Consider the following 21278-nt stretch of genomic DNA (forward strand, 5'->3'; position numbering starts at 1 on the left):
CCCCGCAGCACCCCCGGGGTGCCGCTGGGGAACATGAAACAGCAGCCTCTGTTGTCAGCGCGTGTCGAGTGCGACAGGAAAATTGGGGAGGCTGCTGGCGGAGGGGGCGGTGCCCAGCCTGGCAACCCTGGCAGTGTGGCTTCAGCGCCCCACCCCCATCCCATCCCATCCCCAGGCCCTGGTGGGCCAGGGGTGCACCCATCCCCACGCGGCGCGTTTCCAAGGGAGCTCAGTGGGGCAAGGGGGAGTCACCTTTATCTGTGACTGCCGGGTTGGCGGAGGGGGGATAAATGCCCGCAGAGACAGCCCAGGGCTGAGCGGTCAGGGGCAATCAGGGCGGGCTCCCAGCAGGAGGCAGCTGGGGCCAGTCTGTGGTTCAGACAGACAGTATGTCCTGTGGAGGTGGGAAGACAGTCCCAAGGGGAGTTCATCAGGACCAGGCAACTCGCCGCAGGGGTGGACCTCTGAGCGCCAAAGTGAGGGCAGTGCCACACAGGCCTAAGGGTGCCCAACACAGGGGGCCCGACTGTGCCTGGCTGTGTGCCCTCCTACCCTAGTGAAGGGCCATGAAGAGCTTCAGTGTGGCCCTGGGGACCTCCCTCTCCCGTCAGTGAGAGGCTGAGCAGCCAGAGGTAGTCTCACAGACGTGTGCGTGTGTGTGCACACGTGTGGGCATCGGTGCTCACCAGGGGCTGGAACCCTCCAAGGTCTGGCTGGTCCCAGGGGTCAAAACCGAAGGCTTGGGGACAAAGGAGAAGGAGCAGTGAGACTGTGAGGCTGATCCACGCAGCACGGTAGCCACCAGCCACATGTCACCCTCTAAAGTGAAATTTAATGTGTATTAGGTAAAATTTTAATTTCAGCTTCCCAGAGTCACTAGCCACAGGTCAAGTGCTCAACAGCCACACATGGCTAGTGGTGACCTAGAGACAGGGCACGGGAACATCAGCACAGGCAGTTCTCGGGGCTGGCACTGCCGCCCTGAGGGGACGTTCAGGTCAGTGGCAGCCACGTCAGAAAAGGGTCCCGTCTTCCTTCACCACAGCGCTACTCCCGTGGCTCAGAGCCTAATTTGGGTCTGTCCCCAAAGGGATCCCAGTGCGATGAAGTGATGGCTTTCTAATTAGGACAGGACAGGCTGTGGAAAGTGTGACGTGGTCAGGAGGGAACAGGAAAACTAAGTCTGCTCTGGGGTCTGCTAGTGTCTCAGGAAATACGGAGGGAGAGGGAGGGGCAGGCTGGGGGGGAGGGGGAGCAGGGAGGTGGTGGAAGACTTGTAACCCCAACTGACCTGGCTTGAACTCCAGGCGTGCTCACTGGCTGTGTGACCTTAAGCAGTTCACTGACCTCCATGATTTATCTGTAAAAGGGGCTGGTAATACCTACATGTCCCCCCGCAGGGCTCTTGGTAGGAAATCACGTAAATGAACTCTGCCACCTGCGAACAGAAAAGATATTAATTTTATTGGGATGATACTGGTTAACAAAATTACATAGGTTCCAAGTGTAGAATTCTGTGATATACGTTACGCGTACTGCAGCGATTTGCAATCTGTGCCGCAAGAATTTGTAGCACAAGCAATGCCTGGCTATTTAGCCAGAGACACTGACCCCCTTTGCCTTTAGATTGTCAGATAAAACAAAGATGACAACAGCCAACACAACAATAACCATCCAGTGTGAACTAATCAACGTTACACCTATTTTTTGTCGGATGGGCAAAAAATACAGTTTTTTTTTTGGTGTGCCACAGAATTTCTGTGGGTAGTGTATGTGCACCGTGAGATGGAAAAGGTTGAAAATTGCCGGTATGTGGCATACCGGGTGTTCACCACCCGAGCAGAAAAGAGACTGGTTGAGAACCTGGGGTGAGGTGCGACGAACCCTGTGCTTCCTCCCCCCTCTTCTGCTCCAACAGGTGCCGGGGACGCTGCAATACAAAGCTCCCAGGAGAATTCTGTGGGACCGGGTGGCCGGCGGTGGCAGGCATGCCTACGTGCTCCCTCAGGGCAGTTCTCCCTGGGGACGGTCTCCTTCTCCCTACAGGAGTCTCTCAACCATGGCACTCCTGACGTTTGGAGCCCAATAATTCTATGTCATGCCCGGCCATTCTGTATGTGGTTAGCAGCAACCCTGGCCTCCGCTCGCAAATGCCAGTGGCACAGTCCCCTTCCAGTTGTCATTTTGTGACAACCAAAACTGTCCCCCGGCCATGCCGAATGTCCCCCAGGGAGCGAAATCATCCCTGGTTGAAAGCTACTGCCCTACAGTCATCTGTCCCTGGTGGTGTACTCTCGCTGGGGTAGGCACTTCAGGGAAGGCCCGCTGTTGCCCAACCCCCAGCCACTGCTTGCTGCCTTGAGTCACCTGCCCCATGCCTGCTGCTGGCCCCTGGCAGCGCCTTTCCCAGCCCCAAGGCACTGCGTGCACGGCCGGCTGGATCTGGCTTCCAGCAGGAGCATTTGCTTGGTGCTGGCGTCTCCTCGGTCCACAGCAAGGTGGGCCGTGTTCAGACCTCCCGAGCAGGCCTGGTTGTGGATGCCGGGCCATCGAAGCTTGGACAGATCGACCAGAAATGGCTCCGTCGGGAGGGGACGCTTATGCACTGTGGGTGTCAGGGAGCTGGGCTCGTGGTGAAGGTTTCTAGACATGTCTGCCCCTGGCAGGGCTGAGGACACGGCTTGGGGAGGACGTGGCTCTGGTTTCCTGCTGCTGCTGGGGAGACACGCAGCCTGAGGGGTCGCTGTGGGGTGGTGGCTTTGCCGGGGTCAGGAATGTGGGGATGAGGTGTGCTAGGTAGTAGGGCCCGGACAGAGGACCAGAGATCAAAGGTCTGGTCTGCAGCGTCACCACCCCACCCCCCGCCCCACCCGCAGCCATGGTGGGCTGCAGGAACCTGCAGGCAGGACCATGGGAGCTGCTCCCCACGATGACTAAGACAGTGGTCCCCTGCCTCTGCAGTTCCAGCTGCTCTGGGTGGTGACCATCTCTTGGTGAGGAGAGAGCCTGGGGCCACTGCCCCCAGGGTGCCCTGGGCCTGCTCCCTGGCAACTCTGAGCCCTTTCTGGCCTGCAGTCAGACCTGCGAGAAAGGGCAATGCCTTGGGGTCCCCAGGGGCCTTTCCTGTCATCTCCCCCCTCCCCGGACTGTCCCTCCCCTCTCCTCCCCCAGCTCAGTGGGGCCCTCTACTCTCCTCACCACTCACCTGGGAGCAGCCCCCTGCTCCCTTCCACTCACTCACCAGGTCTCATTCACTCTCCTTCCTCTGTTTTTAGAATCTAGAGACTTGTCCCATCCCAACACCCTTTCCTGTTGCCCTCCCAGCATCACCCCTCCCCTGGTGTAAGAAAACCTCTGGTGTCACTCCACCTCCCCTTAAATCCTTAGACCCTCCCATGGCTCCCTCTGGTCTCAGTGCAGTCTCAGCGGCTGGTAGTGGCATTCAAGGCCTCCCTCTCCAGCCTCTTCTCGGTGGGAGCTTGCCCCGGAGAGGTAGAGAGGGCTTCCTCTTGCTGACCTCAACTCCTACTGAGCCCCTGAGGCCCAGCGCCACGGCCACCCGCTCCGGAAAGCCTCCCCGTGCTCTACAAGAGGCAGTCGGGACTTCCTCCGAACTGTCGGGTTCATTCTCCCTGCAGCGGGTGTTGGAGACTCGCCACTATGCGAGGAACACGGGCTCCCGGCCGGCCGGAGATCGGAGGCCAGGCGCCCGGGAGGGACTAATGAAGGGGCCCAAGGAGAGGCAGCTTGACAGCCTCGAACCGCCCCAGATTGCTCCGAGCTAGCTGATGGATGCCCCCCCCAGAGGGGCGGGGCGGGGCGGGGCGGGGCTACTCGAGAGGGGGCGGGCGCCGGCCGCGGGCCGCGCTGCCTCGCTGCCTCGGGAGGGGCCGTGTGCGCTCGCCGGGCAGAGGCACGAGGAGTCGCGGCGCCCTAGCTCTGCTCCCGGGCTAAGCTACCCCCTGCCGTCTGCAACTGCTGCACCGCTGTCGCCCGCTCCAGATGGGGAAGGACCAGGGCTTCTCCCGGCACTTTCGGTAGCTTCCCGACTGCGTCCCGGCCCCGGGGAACCGTGCGCCCTGGGCTCCGCGGACCCGACTCCGGCCCGACTGAGAGGGGGTGGGGCTGAGGCACTGAAGGGCTTTCCTGCCCTTGGTGGGCACCCCCCGCTCCTGGCTGGGGTCTGAAGGCAGAGGAGGGTGGACATAAACGGGAAGGGTAACAAGGGGCCAGTTCCCCGTGTTGGGCGCCCGGAAGACGCGCACCGCCCTTGGGGTAGGGATGGGGGCAGGAGTCTAACGGCTGGGATTAAAATGCCCTCTTTCCTTCCTACGCCTGGGCTGGTCCAGGGAACTGGGCAGAAATCAAAGTCAGGGCATGTCATGGAGAGAGAAGAGCCTAGGGCAGCTCTGGAAGGACCCTGGAGATGGATTAGACTTGACCCCCACCCCCACCCCCCACCCCCGCGCCGGGGGCAGAGCTCAGCCCCAAGGACACCGGTCAGGGAGCCGGCCACCCAGCCTTCCCCCACCTGTGCACTTGGAGAGTCACCCTGGTTCCTGTTCAGCAGGGTCTTTTCTGGCTGCTGCTGCCGGAGGGTAGGGCTGGGATGGTCATCTGGTCCCTGCCCAGGCTGGCCCCAGGCTGATGCCTTCTGGAGTCTGGGGCTGGAGCCCAAAGTGCGAGGTGGACAGTTTCCACCCTGTCATCTCTCCTTTGTCTGAGTGCGAGGCCTGTGGTGGGTGCAGGAGGGTGTGGGGGAGGCGGAGGCCAGGCAGATGGAGGTGTCAGGCTCCAGAGACCTTGAGTGACCATCTGGGGAACGAGGCTGAGACTCTAGGTTCTGGGGAATTGCTGCGGGCGGTGGGGAGGAGCGGGTCAGGCAGGGATGCGCCTGGCAGCGTTGAGTAGGCCACTCATTCCGTCCCCCGATCTCCGGGGACATCCAGAAGCAGAGCTCACTCACTGTGTGTGGTGGGGCTGGTGGGGGGAGGTCCTGATGCGCCCCTTCCCTCCCAGCAGGCAGCTATCCTGCCCACCTGGCCTTATTAATTCTACCCACAGAGGTCTAGGGAACTGAGTGGGACCACGGGCCGACCCCAGAGGGGTTGCATTTCAGTTGGCTGCAAGACCACCGATCCCCCCACCCCCTCCCCATTATTCCCTTGGTACTCGCCCCTGGTATGAAAAAAACAGGGAAGGGAGCATGGAATGCAGCCAGGTGGGGGTGGGGGGCTTGCTAACAACCAGACCTTCAGGGGCCACGGCAGAGCTCTGCCACGGCGCTGAGGCCCCGAGACTGGGCTTCCACCCCAGCCGTGCCAAGGGCCAGCTGCGTTAACTCTGGAAAGTTATGGACCCTCAGAATCCTCTTCTGTGGACCGAGGAGTCCCCCTGGGTATTACCTGCTACCATCACTCAGGTGTGGCTGGACCATGGGTGGACCCCTATTTATCGAGTCACTGAGTCCCTCCCATGGGCTGAGCCTGGCTGGTCACCGTGGTTCCAAGCTGAGCTACAGACCCAGCCCTCAGAGAGCTTTCTAGGTCGCAGAGGAGACTCATGGTCACCAAGGAAACATTCCAGGGTGTGGGTCCCCACAAGGGGGACAATGAGAACCTCCCCCCTGCTTCTCACCACCTCCTGAAGGCTTCTCTGAGAGCAGGAAGCCCAGTGCCTGGCTGGCCCAGATCGCAGAGCCAGAGAGCAAGTTCGGAGACCCAGGGGGAGGCTGGGGTGCCGGCTGCTGAGGCCCCAGCAACCCTGAGCAGAGGCGGGAGAGCCGAGGGTGGAACCTGCTAGGAGGTGCCTTTGGGCCGCGGTTTGAGGAGATCGGAGCACGGTCTGAAGGCGCGCCCCGACTCAGTCGGCCTCCCCGGCAGGATCTTCATCCCCAAGAAGCATCGGGCGCGCTTCGACGAGGTGGTGTCGCAGGGTCTGCTGGGCAAGCTGTGCCGCGCCCGGCGGGCGCAGAGCGCCCAGCGGCTGCGCCGGAGCCGCAGCGAGGAGCGGCCGGAGCGCCTCCTGGTGTCCACCCGCGCCAGCGCCGCCCCGCGCCGCCCGGACGAACCACCTCCGCACAAGACCCCCTCGCTGCTGGGCTGCCACGCTGGCCCGGGGGGCGTGCGCAGGTACGGGGGCCGGGGCATGGGCTGCAGATACCGTCTGCTCCTGGACGCGCTCATGACGCAGACTGGACAGAGGGCGCGGGCGCGAGGCATGGACACCTGGCGTGGGTGGGTGAACAGGTGGGAGATGTTGAGGGGAACCGGACATCTCGGTCCCGTGTCTCCCAGCCCCTTCTCCCCAGGGCAGGGTACGCTGCGCACCCCCACCCCGCGCCTTCTTTCTCCCCAGGACAGTCCGAATTTACAAAGGCAACAGGAGCTTCGGCTTCACACTGCGCGGCCACGGGCCTGTCTGGATCGAGTCTGTCTTGCCTGGTGAGGGGTAGGGGGCTGTCCGGGATGGGGTGAAGGACCCCCTTAGGCCTCTGCTCAGCACCTCTCCCCCCACCTCGTATTGTCTGTGTCCTTTGCGTGTCCTGCAGCAGCACGTCCAGATCATTCATCTGCTGGAGTTGGGCCAATACCATCCAAGTTCAGGGTCACCCTGAAGCCAGGCGAACCAAGTTCTCCAACCAGACCTTTCCTGTGTCCACAGGGGAGGGGGCCCCTTCCTGGGACAGGCGGCCAGAGCAGAGCTGGGGTCTGCCCAGGCTGCACCTCAGACAACATGCCCCGTGTGGGGTGCCTCAGTCCCCGTGAACTGGGCATTTGCCAAGAAGGCCAGGCCCAGAGAGGTGTGAGGGCTGCAGGACCTCTGTGGTGACCCAGTCCCCTCGGTCTGGACTCCCGCCTCCTCCCACCCAGCCTGCCCCCTCCTGTCCCTCGGACTGGGGGCGTCCTGAAGAAGGCAGAGCAGGAACCGCTCGCTCCTCCTTGCCCCTCCAGCCAGAGCAGGCGTGGGGGGAGGGAAGAAGACACTCCTGTCTGCTGAGGCAGCTCATTCCAGTGTGGAAGGTCCCTGGAGGCCAGAAATATCTCCTGGTGCTGACAGAACTCCCCTGTAACCACTCACGGGACTGGTCACCTGCTCTGGCCTGTGCCCATCCCCTCCCAGCACCCGAGCATGGTGCTGTTGGTGACACATCCCCATCAGGGCTCCGGCTGCGTCCCTTCTGCCCTCTGCCCCTCACACTGCCAGGACACGACTTGTGAGACGGGCATCTTCTGATCCCCGGGAAGGTGCCTCAGTGCCTTTGCATCACCGTTCCAGCCACTGGCGAATCCCGAGATCTAACCCTGCGTTCAGGGTCTTCTCAAATCCGTGTGCCACTAAGCTGTCAACACACTGTTGTTTGGAAAAGGTCCCAGGCTGCTCTCTGGGCAGCTTCTTCTAGAAACGGTTACTCTCTCCTCTTTGGATGTGTCCCTTCCAACTGTGCCACCAGCACCACTGCCACCTCCCTGCCTCTTCCACGTGGGCAGCCAGAGACCCGTGGCCTAGGGCCATGTTAAAAATCAAGTGCACTGGTCTGCATAACCCAGCCTCCAGGCCGGTAACCCCCTGCCGTCTGAGGTGGAGGGAGCCAGTGGGAACTGTGGACAAGCAGGCCCTTTGCTGTGGTTTCTGTGGGACGGAATGGGCACGGCAGGGTGAGCAGGCTGAACAATTCCAGGGGGGCTCGGGGGCCTGGGGCTGTCCCTCGCTGTCTGGCACTTGGCCCTGGATGATGAGGGCAAGTGCTCCGTGGCTCAGGGTGTGAGAGCTCGTCACGAAGGAGGCCAGCAGGTGTGGGCTCAGGACTGGTGGGGTTGCCTGCCAAGGGCCTGCTTGCCTGCAGCCCAGTCACTTGCTTTGTCTGGGAGTCAGCTGGCCCTGGGAGGGACAGTCGATCAGTCCAGTGTCAGCAAGGCCCCTGATGTCAAAGCCTAAAACACAAGACTGACACCGTGTTTCCCAGCCCCGAGGGAGGGCACTGCCTCCCTCCAGGCAGACAGTGTTTTTCTGGTGACAAAGGTGCAGAGGAGTCTCTGCCATGGACCTTCAGATGAGGGCTGACAGCAGCGTCCGGCGTGGGGCCCTCCAGGGCACAGGTGCTGCAGAAACGCTGCTCTCCAGACCCCCTTCGTGTCGGCTCCTCCCCAACGGCTCAGGGCTGACCGGTGGCCACGCCGTCCCCAGCACTGACCCCCACCCCAACCACTGTGGAACCGTCCCCTGGTTGGAGCTGCGGAGAACAGAGAGGCACTGTGTCCCCCGGCGGCTCCCCCCCCCCGCCCCCATCCCATTTCTGGGCTGTGAGACGAGAGTGGCCCTGCCCCGCTGACCAGCTCGCCCTCTCTTCTTGCTCGTAGGGAGCCCGGCCGACAGCGCTTCCCTCAGGTCGGGTGACCGGATCCTCTTCCTCAATGGACTGGACATGAGGTCAGAGGCCACTGGGGATGCCAGAGCTTGGCGGTGAACTGTCCCCCAAGACTGCTGCCTCTCGGGACCTCTCGGCCATGGTCCTGATCTCCTCTGAGCAGTGGGTCCCCGGGTTTGTTCCTCGTCCTGTGGGAACTCTTGAATGTATTCTCCCACCCTAGCTAGGACGTCAGTTCGTCCTTCCAGCCAGAAAACACTCCAGCTCCACAGGACACCAGGAAAGCCCTGCCTGGGAGGGGGGGTGACACGGGTGAGAGCCCTTCTGTGCCCAGAAGTGTCCAGCAGGTCCTGGGCCTTGAGCTTTTCCTGCGCAGATTAACGGGCAGGAGAGGCAGGGCCCTGGCCCCTGCTCGCGGCCCCATGGTGGACTTGTTGCACGGCCTCTGCGGGCAGGACAGGGAGGCCTGGTGGGTGGCCTTGGGCAGGGCTCATCCCTGCCAGGCCCTCCCGGGCCATCTCTGCTCCGCAGGAACTGCTCCCACGACAAGGTGGTGTCCATGCTGCAGGGCAGCGGTGCGATGCCCACGCTGGTGGTAGAGGAGGGGCCCGTCCCGTTCCCCAGCGGTGAGACCCCCACGGCCATGGAGACCTAGAGGGGGCCCCTCTGCTCTGCCCCCAAACCCACAGCATCCCTCCCCAGGTGGCGCTGTGGAACCCAGTGGGACCAGCTCAGGGACTCTGCCCCAGCTCCCCCTCCCCCCCTACCCCTGGCCTCGGGGCTGAGTCCACGGATTAGGAGTTTGATCAGCCTTAGCACCTGGCCTGGGGACATCGGGTCACCGTGCCTATCTTGCCTGTGGCCCTGCAGACTCCGATTCGTTGGACTCCCCCAATCCATCCTCGGCGCTCACCTCCCTGCAGTGGGTGGCGGAGATCCTGCCGTCCAGCATCCGTGTGCAGGGGAGGACCTTCAGCCAGCAGCTGGAGCACCTGCTCACGCCTCCCGAGCGCTACGGGGTCTGCCGGGCCCTCGAGAGCTTCTTCCAGCACAGGTGGCCAGGCCAGAGGGGGGCGGGCACCTGCCTTGGGTGGGCCCCACATCCTGCCCAGACTCACCTTCCGGGTCTCCCTGCCTGAGCCCTCTCACCCCCCTTCTCTGGGGGAGGCTCAAAGGACACAGCAGCTGGTACCAGGGGCCCCCATGTGGGGACAGGGCGGGGGGCCGCACCAGAGCACACCTGTCTCTGAAACTTCCCAGCCACGCGACCTGCACGAGTCAAGGCCTTGTCTGCAAAGTGAAGCAGACAGTGATTGGTCACCGGCAGTGTGGACAGTGGGGTCCAACAGGAACAGTACTTCCTGTGTCAGCAAGGCCCCCAACATGCCACACACCTTCAGGCATTGGCCACCGGCCACACACTCTGGGGCTCGGCTTGGTGTCTGTCTTTTTGTAGCTCAGGGGCAGCAGCTTGCCTTTATCACCCTCCTCAGCCCAGAGGGTCATTGTCACGGTGCCACAAAGCTGCTCACTTGTTCGTCCTTTTTCTTTTTTTGTTGCAAGAGTGTTATTGAGACATAATGCACATGCCAGACAAGTCACCCATTTGGCAATTCAGTGCACTGGTCTTCAGTATATTTTAGTATATTGTACACAGATGCACAACTGTCACCACACGGGAAGTTTAGAACATTCTAGTCACCTCAGAAAGAACCCTGCACCCTTCACCCCCGCCCCTGCCTGCTTCTCTCTCTGCCCCCCATAAGCAATCACTAGTCCACTTTCTGTCTAGAATTTCCCCGTTCTGGACGTTTCGTGTGAATAGAATGGCACACTATGCGGACACGCGTGTCTACTTCCATCACTTAGAGTGTTTCCAGCATTCACCCCACTTTTATGACATCTCCTGCATTGTTTTAGGGCCAGATGTCCCCCGGTGTGGATGACACACATGTTGTGCGTCTAGCCATCAGTTGGTGGACAGTGGGTGCCTCCCTCTTTCATTCCCTTTGGCCCCCGTCGCTGCCCGCCAAGTCTGATGTGTGCAGTGGGGTCTGCCCCTTTGTCTGAAGGGGTTCTTGGGAAGTGGGCAGGTGTTGCTGTTCTGCACGATGTGTTTTTTACTTTCCATCGTCACCGGGCTGTGTACTCCACCCTCTGTCTGGCTTTTGTTCACCAAGTACTCTGTGTCTGTCCCTGCCTCTCGCTCAAAAGACATTTTCCTGTATTCTTTCCTGTTCATTTCATAATTTTAGCTTTCACACCTTGGTCTTTTATCCAACCAGAGTTCACTTTTTAAAATGTTTTCTTCTTTTTTTTTTTAGAGAGAGGGGAAGGGAGGGAGAAAGAGGGAGAGAAACATCAATGTGTGACTGCCTCTCACACGCCCCCTACTGGAGACCTGGCCTGCAACCCAGGCCTGTGCCCTGAATGGGAATCGAACCTTGACCCTTTGGTTCCCAGCCGGTGCTCAATCCACTGAGCCACACCAGCCAGGGCAGAGTTCATCTTTATGCATGGTATTATACGAGGACCCTGTTATCTTTTTGTATAATACAGAGATCAGCTCACTCTTTCTGGGAAGGGCTTGGTAGTAAATATTTCAGCACTTTGGGGCCACACAGTCTCTCTTGAAACTATTCGACTCTGCTGTTGTAGCTTGAAAATGTCCATAGACGATACATAAACAGAAAGGCAAGGTGTGCTCCAATAAAACTTTCTTTATGTAAACAGGTGGCGGGCCAGATTTTGGCCCAGGGGCCACCACTTGCTGATCCCTGACTCAGTGACCCAGCTGTCCCAATACACTACATCTATTTCCATCTTCACTGCAGCTCTGTGTGGTAGATGGTACTTTTCACCCCATTTTACAGATGAGGAAACTGAGGCACAGAGAAGTTAAGTAACTTGAGAAAGGTCACGTGGCTGGTAAGCGGCAGAGGCGGGATTTGAACCTGGGTGGCCTGTCCTCAGAACCTCCCTTCCTGTCCCCTTCTCTGTCTTGGCAGTGGGAAGGGGGCACAGGGCACGAGCTTGGAATCTGTGGCCTAGAAGTGCCCCCCTGGTCCCTCCCCGCCCCACTCCGCTCCCTAAGGTGAGGCCCAGGGTAAGGAACGCCTTGCCCCTGCACCTGCCCCCCAGGAACATCGACACGCTCATCGTCGATGTCTACCCCGTGCTGGACACACCTGCCAAGCAGGTGCTCTGGCAGTTCGTCTACCAGCTGCTGACTTACGAGGAGCAGGAGCTCTGCCAGGAGAAAATCGCCTGCTTCCTGGGCTACACAGCCCTGGCAGGTGAGCATCCCGCCCCCTCCCGGGCCGGACACCCGTTCTCACCTGCTAGGTATTACATCGGACGTGGTTCCCTGCCCCGCACAGAAGTGCCCCTGCGCCCTGCAGACTCGTGCCCGCACGGCCATCTGGTCCCATGCCTGGCCCTTCAGACGCACCTTCCCAGCTTTAAGGATCAAATGCAGCCTGACCTTAGACACCCCACCTCACCACTGTGGCCTTGGGTTTCTCATCCACAAAATGGGGGCTGGGGGGACTTTGGTGGCTGTGCTGTGTGCAGACCTGGATCGTGAGTGTGCAGCCGGGTCGCACCTGGCGTGGCACTGACGAGGGCCTGCCAGGCCTTGTCGTTGCTGCTGCCGGTCACAGAGCCCTGTGCACGCAAAACCATGCACTTTGGTGTTTGGCCACAGGAGTTGAAACCCTGCGCATTGTGTCTAGGCGCTCCACACCTGCCGTTCACGGCCCGCAGGTCTACGTGCTGGCCCCTGTGTGCTCACTATCCCGAGACTGGGGACCCACAGTTAGTAGGGGGAGTGTCCAGGGTTTCAGTAGGTCTTGGGTGCAGGTATCTCACACTCTGCCTCCTCCTGGACTTCCTTTCACCCCATTCGTCCCTGTAGGCAGCTGCAGCCAGGCATTGAGACCTCGGATTGTGGGGCCCCGGGCTCCTGTGATTAGGAGAGGCCCTGTGGGGTGCGCCATGGCCGCCTCCCCCAGACCCTGTATTCCGGCTAACACCACCCTGTGCTCCTGCCCTTGGCACCCAGTTCTCACCCCAGGCTTCCCGTGGGCAGCTGTCCTAGAGCTAAGCAGGCTGGGGGCACAGGTTGGCGCAGCTGGCCGCTGCCCTCCCCTTGCCTGAGTTTGGTGGCTCCTGGTCTGGCTGAGGGGCAAGGGCCCATCTCTCCTTCATGTCCCACAACAGAGCCAGAACCGTCGCTGGACCTGGAGCCGGAGCTGTCGCCGGAGCCGTCACCGGAGCCGGTGCCGGAGCCCCAGCGGCGGAGCTCCCTGAGGGCCTCGTCCATGTGCCGCCGCAGCCTGCGGTCCCAGGGCCTGGAGGCCAGCCTCAGCTGCGGTAAGGCCCAGACCGAAAGGCACGAGAGGGTGCAAGGGGCTCCCCTCTGCAGAGTGAGAAGTCCCCAGAAACAGGTGGGGTGGCGGCCCTCTGGGGCAGGTTCTTCCTCCCTGGCCCCTGGCCGGTGCCTGAGAGCCAGAGCGCGGAAGCAGACCTTGGACCCCTCACAGCTGAGTCTGCCCTCCCTCCGCAGGCCCCAGCGACTTCCCTGAGATGCCCCTTCCTCTGGTCCCAGGCGAGCGCCAGGCGGGCGATGGCACCTCCCTCCCTGAGACTCCCAACCCCAAGATGGTGAGACCACTCTGCCCTGGCGGTGTCAGTTGGGGGCTAGGGCAGACCCCTGCCTCCCAAGCCAGCCAGGCCTGGCCTCTGAGACCGTGTGATGGCCACTCGGGGAAGGGGAAGGGGAGGGTGGCTGGACTCCCGCCTCCTCTCCCTGCAGATGTCGGCCGTCTATGCGGAACTGGAGTCCAGACTGAGCAGCAGCTTCAAAGGGAAGATGGGGGCCACGTCCAGATCCCGCGCCTCCCCGCCAGAGCCCAGCCCAGCAGGCACAGCAGGTAGGGGCTCTGCCAGCCCAGCCCCTGAGGGCAGGGCTGGCTGCACGCCCCCATCTGGCTGGCTGGCTGTCTGGGCGTCTCCCCTTTGCTCCATGGCCATGGGAATGAGTTCTGGGGAACCCTAGCAGCCTTCATGGTGAGGGACCACCGAGCCACGGTTGCCCTCGTCCCTCCTGTCCCCTCTGACCCTCCCCACTGCTGCGGATCTAGAAAGCAGAGGGCTGCCCACAGAGGTGTCCTGGGCTAGCAGTGGCTGTGGGACAAGCTGCCCTGCTCTGGGAGTGGCAGGGCTGGGAAGGCCGCTGCTGTCACAGGGCACACACAGCGACCCGGCTGGAGTTCAGAGGCAGGACCCCTGCGTGATGCTCCTGTGGGCAGGGTGTGTGAGGTGCCTTGTGAGGCTGGTCCGAGGCCTGTAGAAGGCCCCTGGGCCCTTTGAGCTGTGTTCAGCAGGTCCCAGGTGGTACTGCTTGTTCCCCTCCAAGATGAGCTGGGGTGTGTCCTGAACAGTGCCCCCACCTCTGAATTTGGATTGCCCCCTGGGAACTGTGTCCAGGGAGGGAAAGGAGGGGGCCCAGGGACACAGAGCCCACTGACCCTGGGCCCCTCCCCTCCAGCCTGCGCCTGGAACCCAGGTACTGGCTGGAGCGGGGTCCTCACCTGTGCCCCCCCCACCCCAGGGCCCAGGACTCTATCCGGCGTCTCCTGGCCCAGCGAGCAGCTCCTGCCCTCCCCCTGCTACTACCCACTGTGCTCGGGGGGCCCGGCTTCCCCCAGCAGCTCCGAGTCTCACCCCTATGCTAGCCTGGACAGCAGCAGGGCGCCCTCCCCACAGCCAGGCCTCGGGCCCATCCACTCTGACAGCCCCCCCAGCCCCGACCTGGCCCGCCAGCCCAGCCGCAGGAAGCTCTTCACCTTCTCCCGGCCTGTGCGAAGCCAGGACGCTGACACTGACCGCTTCCTGGATGCCCTGAGCGAGCAGCTGGGCCCCCGGGTCCCCATCGGGGATGACTTTCTGAGCCCGGAAAATGACTATGAGGAGGTGAGCATTCAGGCAGAGGCGGAGGGCCAGAAGCAGGTGCGGTGTGGGGGTCTTCAAGGGCGACATTGTGCCTGAGCTCCCTGCCCTGGGGACCTGTCCCAGGTCAGCCCCCTCCCCCAGCTTGAGCTATCCAACCTTTGACTCAAGCTAGGACACCCCTCATTCAAGGCTGCCCCACCCCTGTCTCAGATCACCCCATTCCTTGTCCCGTACTCCGCACCCTGTTGGACCATCCCCTGAAACCTTGGGCTAACCACCCAGACTGTCCATCCTTGCCCCTAAGCCATCCCATCCCCTACCCCAGGCCACCCCACTTTCCCTCACCTTGCCCTCTGCGCTGCTGTCCCTGAGCCCAGCCTGGTCCTCCCCTCGCCTTGTTCTGTCCCCTTCAGATGAGCTTCCATGATGATGACCAGGGCAGCTTTGTAACCAACGAGCGGAGCAGTGCTAGCGAGTGCATCAGCAGCAGTGAGGAGGGCAGCTCCCTGACCTACTCTTCCATATCCGACCACATCCCCCCACCCCCACTCAGCCCCCCTCCACCGCCACCCCTGCCCTTCCATGACCCCAAGCCCATCCCCCGCACCCCTGACGGTCCCCGGGGCCCCACTCAGACTCTGGCCAAGCCCCTTACCCAACTGAGCCATCCAGTCCCTCCACCGCCCCCGCCGCCCCTGCCCCCACCCGTGCCCTGTGCACCCCCCATGCTGTCCCGGGGCCTGGGTCACCGCCGCAGCGAGACCAGCCACATGAGCGTCAAGCGCCTGCGGTGGGAGCAGGTGGAGAACTCAGAAGGCACCATCTGGGGTCAGGTAGGTGGCCTGGGGTCCCAGGGTGCCGTGCACCAGTGGGGGGGGGTGGCCTGGGTGGCAGCATTGAGAACTTGTCCAGCTTCTGCCCCTGGCATTTCCCTGATTCAGTTCCCCCTGCATCAGAAACCTGGGGCAGCTCTGGTGAGCTCATTCCCTGCAAAGGACATTTCAACACAGGGCCAGACTCTCGGCCACCTCGAAGCCCCCTGGGTGGCTGCAGCCCCTTTGCAGCCCCTTCCCCCCACCCCTGGCTTCTGCGTGGAGAGTGTTCCAAGTGTGAGTGTGACTGACCACCAGAGGAGCCGGCTCGCGCGTGCGTGATTTAGCTTCTCCCGCAGCCTCCTGCCCCTGGGTTCACCCCAGGGCCTCAAGGGGCTCTCCCTCTGGGGACCGCAAGCCAGCTGTCAGGGTCCCTCCTCACTCTGGGCCTGCCTCTCCCTTGCAGCTCGGGGAAGACTCTGACTATGATAAGCTGAGTGACATGGTGAAATACCTCGACCTGGAACTCCACTTCGGCACCCAGAAAACTGCGAGTGAGTGGCCTGAGGGCCCCGGGGAACCCCCATACCAAGGTCTCTGTGGTGTCCCAGGCTTAGAGCCCCAAAAGTCTGCACCGACTTAATTCACTTACTGTGTCCCTGAGTTAGCTTCTCCCAGCCTCCGTTTTCCCACCTCAAAACCCAGATGCTAATATCTGGCTTTACTGCATGCCTACGAGATGCCAGACACCCTCCACCCTCATTTCAAAACTGATCCTGTGGCCCTGGCACCTTCCCAGGGGAGAGCACAGACAGCCCAAGTGACCTGCTCAGTCACACAGCCAGAGTCAGGTGGGCAGAAGGCACCCACAGACACCGCCCCCTGTCCCTCTCTCCCCTCCACCCTATGGATGTTGGGTGGGGCTCCAGGCAGCCAGGGATCCCATGTGTGCAAAGTGATCCGGAGGGGAAGAGGGAGGCCCTTGTCCCTCCAGGAAGCGCCCGCTAGGTCCAGAGGCCACTGGTCCCCCTGACCCAGTCAGCTCAGTCCCACCCATTCAAGGGTCAGAGGATGGGAGGAGGGCTGTGCACAGTGCATGCCGAATGTTAGACCCGGCGACAGAGTCCATGAGTGGGGACTGTGAACGCCGGGAGCGGATCCATCAAGGCCATGGTCAGGGGGCATCCCAGCGGTTGGGGTGGCGGCACCCTCCCACGCAGCCTTGCCTGGCCCTCAGCTCATTAAACCATCACTGACCCCTCCAGAGCCAGTACCTGGGCCTGAGCCCTTCAGGAAGAAGGAGGTGGTGGAGATCCTGTCCCACAAGAAGGCCTACAACACCTGTGAGGGGGCAGGGGGTCTCAGGGGTTGTGGGGGGCAGGGGGCGGCCCTCCCTGGGCCGCAGAGCCACGGATCCGCCCCTTGGATGACAGAGATTAGGCTGTAGGCACCCCTCCCCCAACGTACCTTCGGCCCAGCAAGGTGAAGGCCCCCCTCCCAGCTCCCACCAGACTAGTGCTGGCCTTGGGTACTCCCCCGTAGGCCCCGCCCCTGTTGGCGCCCCAGTTCTGGCCCCGCCTCCAGGCCCCTCCTAGGTTCCTTGGCCCCACCGCCACGGGCCCCACTCAGATCTAGCTCTGTGTCCTCGGGAATCCCGCCCTCGCTCTGTTCTCCTTCCCCGGGAAGAAGGACTCTCTTCATCTCTTGGCGGGCTCCTGCCTCGCCCAGGTTCCCCCGCCCCACCCCTCGAACCTCTCGGCTCCACCCAGTAGCCCGGTTGGACCTCGAGGCCCCGCCCACTTCCCGCCGGGCCCCGCCCCGGCTCACCTAGGCGGCCCCGCTCGCAGCCATCCTACTGGCGCACTTGAAGCTGAGCCCCGCGGAGCTGCGGCAGGTGCTCATGAGCATGGAGCCCGGGCGCCTGGAACCCGCGCACCTGGCGCAGCTGCTGCTCTTCTCGCCGGACGCGGACGAGGAGCTGCGCTACCAGGCCTTCCGCGAGGCGCCCGGCCGCCTCAGCGAGCCCGACCAGTTCGTCCTGCAGGTGCGGCGGCCGTGGGCCCCGCCCAGGGTCAGGGGCTGTGCTCCGCGGCCCCGCTCGCCTCCATCCGGGCTCCCGCTCTGTCCCGGGGCCGCATCGGTCCACCTGCCCCCCTACGCTCACTCCTCTTGAGTCCTAGCCAACACCGTTAATGGCCCGGTCCCACAGTAGGTCTAAAGCACAATAAATGGGTTAAGGGTGCCCCCTAGAGGTTGTGCTTATTTTTCCTAAGGGCCCACGAGGTCCAGGCAGCCGGCTCCGAGGTCCCCCATCTGAGGCTGGTTGGGGCAGTGGGTCTCCCGGCCGTCCTGTATGGACGGATGCATAATCCCGACCCTGCCTTCCTGGCAGATGCTATCCGTTCCGGAATACAAAACTCGCCTGCGCAGCCTCCATTTCCAGGCTACCCTGCAGGAGAAGACGGAAGAGATCCGGGGCAGCCTGGAGTGCTTGCGCCAGGCCTCTCTGGAGCTCAGGAACAGCCGGAAGCTGGCCAAGATCCTGGAGGTCAGGGCGCACATCTCTCTGGTCACTCCCTGCCCCTTTCCCCTGGGGGCTTCCAGCGTGGAGGCGCATCCCGAGGGACCCCGCGATGCGGGATGGGGCGAGCACCTGCCTGCACACTTTCCCTTCCACAGTTTGTGCTGGCCATGGGCAACTATCTCAACGATGGACAGCCCAAAACCAACAAGACCACGGGCTTCAAAATCAACTTCCTGACAGAGGTGAGGAGCTGGCCTTGCTTTGCCAGCGAGGCTGGGGAGGCCGGGCCTGACCAGATTGTAGCAGGGTGGCCACTCAGGGCCCTTCCCCCATGGGAGGAAGAGATGGCTGCCCACAGGCCAGGGCTTGCCTGCAGCAAAGTTGGGCAGGGCAAGGGCGTGGGTGCTCCTCCAAGCCAAGCCTTGGGATCTGGAATGACGGACTAGTGGGGAGCAGGGAGTGAAAGCTTCAGGAGGAAAAGGACAGCACACCTGGTGGGTTCCGCGCCCTCCCCAGCATCAGCACTGTTAGCGCTCAGATACCCAGCCTCCCCCCAGTGTTGCTTGGACTTTTCCCTGGTGTGTAAGAGAAAGAAAAACCCCATTTGTAGATATAAATGGTTTTTTTAGAACGTCTGGGGCTCAGATGAGCCACAGATGCTTCCAGAACATCACAAGAGGGGAGATCTATGAGCGATGCTCCCCATCTCCGTGGTGTCAGAGGCTCTCGGGCTGTATCCGTCGACAAAGACAGAGAAGCCTAGGACCCTCCTCTAGCTGGGTGCGGCGTACCTGGTTCCTGGGGTCTCAAGGATCTAGGCCAGGGAACCTCCTGACTCCTAGAGAGGCCAGTGGCGTCCCAGCAGGTGAGACCTTAGAGGGAGCAGCACTAGCCATCGGTTTGCCGGCTTTGGAGTTAGTGAGTGTTGAGGGCCAGGAACTGAAGCCGCAGTCTGGGAGGAGCAGGGCTGAGAGTACCAGGGCCGTGTGATCGGGAACCTGATGGGGACCTTGAGGAGTCTGCGTTGGGGGTCACTTGCAGCTGAACTCCACCAAGACAGTGGACGGGAAGTCCACCTTCCTGCACATCCTTGCCAAATCGCTGAGCCAGCACTTCCCTGAGCTCCTAGGCTTCGCTCAGGACCTGCCTACTGTGCCCCTGGCTGCCAAAGGTAGGCCGGGTGGGCGGGTCGGGAGGCAGAGGCGCTACTGTCCTGGCCTGGGTGTATGGCCCCATGAGGCTCTGTCCCCTTCGCTGCAGTGAACCAACGGGCCCTGACCAGTGACCTGGATGACCTCCACTGTACCATTAGTGAGATACAGGCAGCCTGCCAGAGCATGTCCCCCTGCAGCGAGGACAAGTTTGCCATGGTCATGACAGTATCCTCTGAGCAGCCCATCCCAGTGCTGTGGTGGACCCTGGGGTGGTCAGGTAGAGCTGGCTGTGGCTCCAGGGACCACTGTGGGCCCTGTCTCCCTGCAGAGATCCTGGGCAGGGGCTGCTGTGTGTCCGGGGGTGCTGGAAGAGGGTCTGTCCCGGGCCATTTAGCAGCCAAGCACTTATGCCAAATCTGTGTGTAGCTGGAAGGAGCTCTTTGTCCCAAAGCTGCTGCCTTATCCCATTGTCATGGTCCCCAGGAGAGCCCAGACTTAAGTTACAAGGCACAGAAAGGGGTTTGTCGGGCCCTGGCCCACCAGGAGACAGTTGGGAGAGAGGAACATTCCTGCTGAGCAGAGACAGTGACAAGGGCCATGGAAAAGGAGAGACAGTGTAGGCCTGGAGAGGCACAGGGGACCACCCCGAGTGAATGCTTATGGACAAGGGGCGGTGGCGGCTGAGCAGAGCCAGGAGGGAGGAGACAGTCACTCCGCAAAGAGGGGCAAGGGAAATGGCTGTGGCTGGGCTGCACATAGCTGGTCTCAGGATGAACTTGGGGGCAGCAGGCCCAGTGCCCCTGAGCAGGGCATGGTTCCCAGCTGAGCACTAGGTCTGGGGAAGACAGGCACAGGGCAGCTTGGCTGCTGTCTGGGGTCACTGCCCGGGAACCTGGGGGTGCCCGGTGGGTCTGCAGTTTCCTGAACAGAGGCCCACCAGTCATTTCTGGAGACCGCCCAGCCTGTGTTGCGGGCACTGGACGGGCTGCAGCGAGAGGCCACAGAGGAGCTAAGCAAGGCGCTGGCCTTCTTTGGGGAGGATTCCAAAGCCACCACCTCTGAGGCCTTCTTTGGCATCTTTGCAGAGTTCATGAGCAAGTTTGAGGTGAGCCATGGTGGAAGGCCTAAGGGGCCCCTCAGGAGAGGTCAGGGGCAGAGGTCGAAAGAGGGGGTCTTCTGTGAGGCAGGGTTTGGGAAAGCACCCGCAGTGAGAGGCACATCCCCCCAGTGGGGGGGGGGGTGGTAAGTCTCTGCCCTGGCTCTGGGTGGTGGGATGAGGTAGGGCGGGTGTTGCTGGGGTGGCTCCTGGAACCCCTGACCAAATCCTCCCCATCTGCTCCTCCCTGCCCAGCGGGCGCTCAGCGACCTGCAGGCTGGGGAGGGTGTGCGCAGCTCCGGGATGGCTTCGCCCCTGGCCTGGTGACAGCGGCTGCCCTACAACCCCTTCAGCCCAGGCATGGAGAGGGACACCAGAGGCTGTGCCCAAGTGGGCTGCCTGTGTGCCACCAAGGTTTGGGCCATGCCTGCCCCTCCCACACCTCCTCCCTGGGACCTTGGGCTGTCGTGCCTGTGTCTCCAGCTACCTCAGCCTTTGAACTTCCGCCACTGTGAAGGTCCTGGGTTTGGTTGGACCCCCATCTCCCAGCTGACCCCTGGCCCTGAGCGCTGAGGGCATGGGGCAGAAGTGGGTGAGGACTCCCAGGGAAAATGAACCACATCTGCCATGGGCGCTGGTGTGCTCACCCCAGAAGGACCATCCACTGCTCCCAGCCTGGCTGCACCCCACGTTCCCCTGACTTGCTTGGCTGCCTAGCTCCCAGGGATACCAACAAGAGCAGCCAGCCCTCAGGTCACGGGGAACCCAGGGAGGGGTGAGGGACTGCAACCAGCAGGAGAATTGAGAAGTGGCCACGGCCCTGGGGCAGCATCTGCTGTCATGGCGTGGCCAGAGCACACAGGTGCTGAGGAAGGACGTCCGAACATTTCTTGGCCCACTCAGAGTGGGCCCCGGGGGACGTGATCATGGAGCACAGACCTTGAGGACCCTGCGCCCTGAAGAGAGAGGCAGAGCTCTTGGACACGGCACACCACACCATGGTGCATTCTGAGACCTGGTGGTCCCTCATCCAGCCGGGGTCTCCTGGGGCCACTCAGAAGGCAGCAGGAACACAGGAAGGAGAGCCACAAGTGTGCACCCAGGCTGAGTCTTGGAAGCTGGAGGAGACTGCAGTTGGCTGTGGCCCAGAAGCAGGGCAGGTGGGGTGGGGGTGAGGGAAAGCAGGGGAGAGAAATAGCGAAGAACTAGAAGAGCAAGACCCTCTGTGTTAGATTGCAGAATTGAGGTTTTTATCCAGTGGACTAACATCAATCCCATTTGGAAGTGGTCACTTGGAAGTGGGGAGTCTGGGAGTGGGATGGGGATCATCAGGGCGGAGGCTGGGAGAACGGAGAGATGTTAGGTGGTG

The 21278-nt window shown here is 62.0% G+C and overlaps 1 protein-coding gene across 1 annotated transcript; it reads left to right on the top strand.

The window, feature by feature from the left end:
* The first annotated feature begins 4002 nt into the window (after positions 1–4002).
* On the top strand, positions 4003–21042 carry GRID2IP (Grid2 interacting protein). The gene is made up of 21 exons (XM_053656929.1): positions 4003–4037; positions 5883–6131; positions 6358–6443; positions 8361–8430; positions 8900–8994; positions 9239–9422; positions 11510–11664; positions 12590–12742; positions 12936–13033; positions 13185–13302; positions 13983–14344; positions 14737–15156; positions 15602–15689; positions 16401–16478; positions 16983–17179; positions 17528–17683; positions 17815–17901; positions 18701–18830; positions 18920–19038; positions 19754–19918; positions 20165–21042. Exons 1-21 carry the CDS (start codon positions 4003–4005, stop codon positions 20234–20236), a joined length of 3117 nt encoding a protein of 1038 aa, XP_053512904.1. The 3' UTR covers positions 20237–21042.
* The last annotated feature ends 236 nt before the right edge of the window (positions 21043–21278 follow it).

Source organism: Artibeus jamaicensis, unplaced genomic scaffold (genome assembly GCF_021234435.1).
Source record: "Artibeus jamaicensis isolate MK-2021 breed Jamaican fruit bat unplaced genomic scaffold, CSHL_Jam_final scaffold_3151, whole genome shotgun sequence".
NCBI classification, from domain to species: Eukaryota; Metazoa; Chordata; class Mammalia; order Chiroptera; family Phyllostomidae; genus Artibeus; species Artibeus jamaicensis.

Bases quoted from the DNA above. Each gene is read 5' to 3' on its own strand.
- GRID2IP (XM_053656929.1), top strand. From the start codon at position 4,003: ATGGGGAAGGACCAGGGCTTCTCCCGGCACTTTCG. The intron at 8,431-8,899 runs GTCAGAGGCCAC...TCTGCTCCGCAG, and splicing joins CTCAATGGACTGGACATGAG to GAACTGCTCCCACGACAAGG. The intron at 13,303-13,982 runs GTAGGGGCTCTG...CCCCCACCCCAG, and splicing joins CAGCCCAGCAGGCACAGCAG to GGCCCAGGACTCTATCCGGC.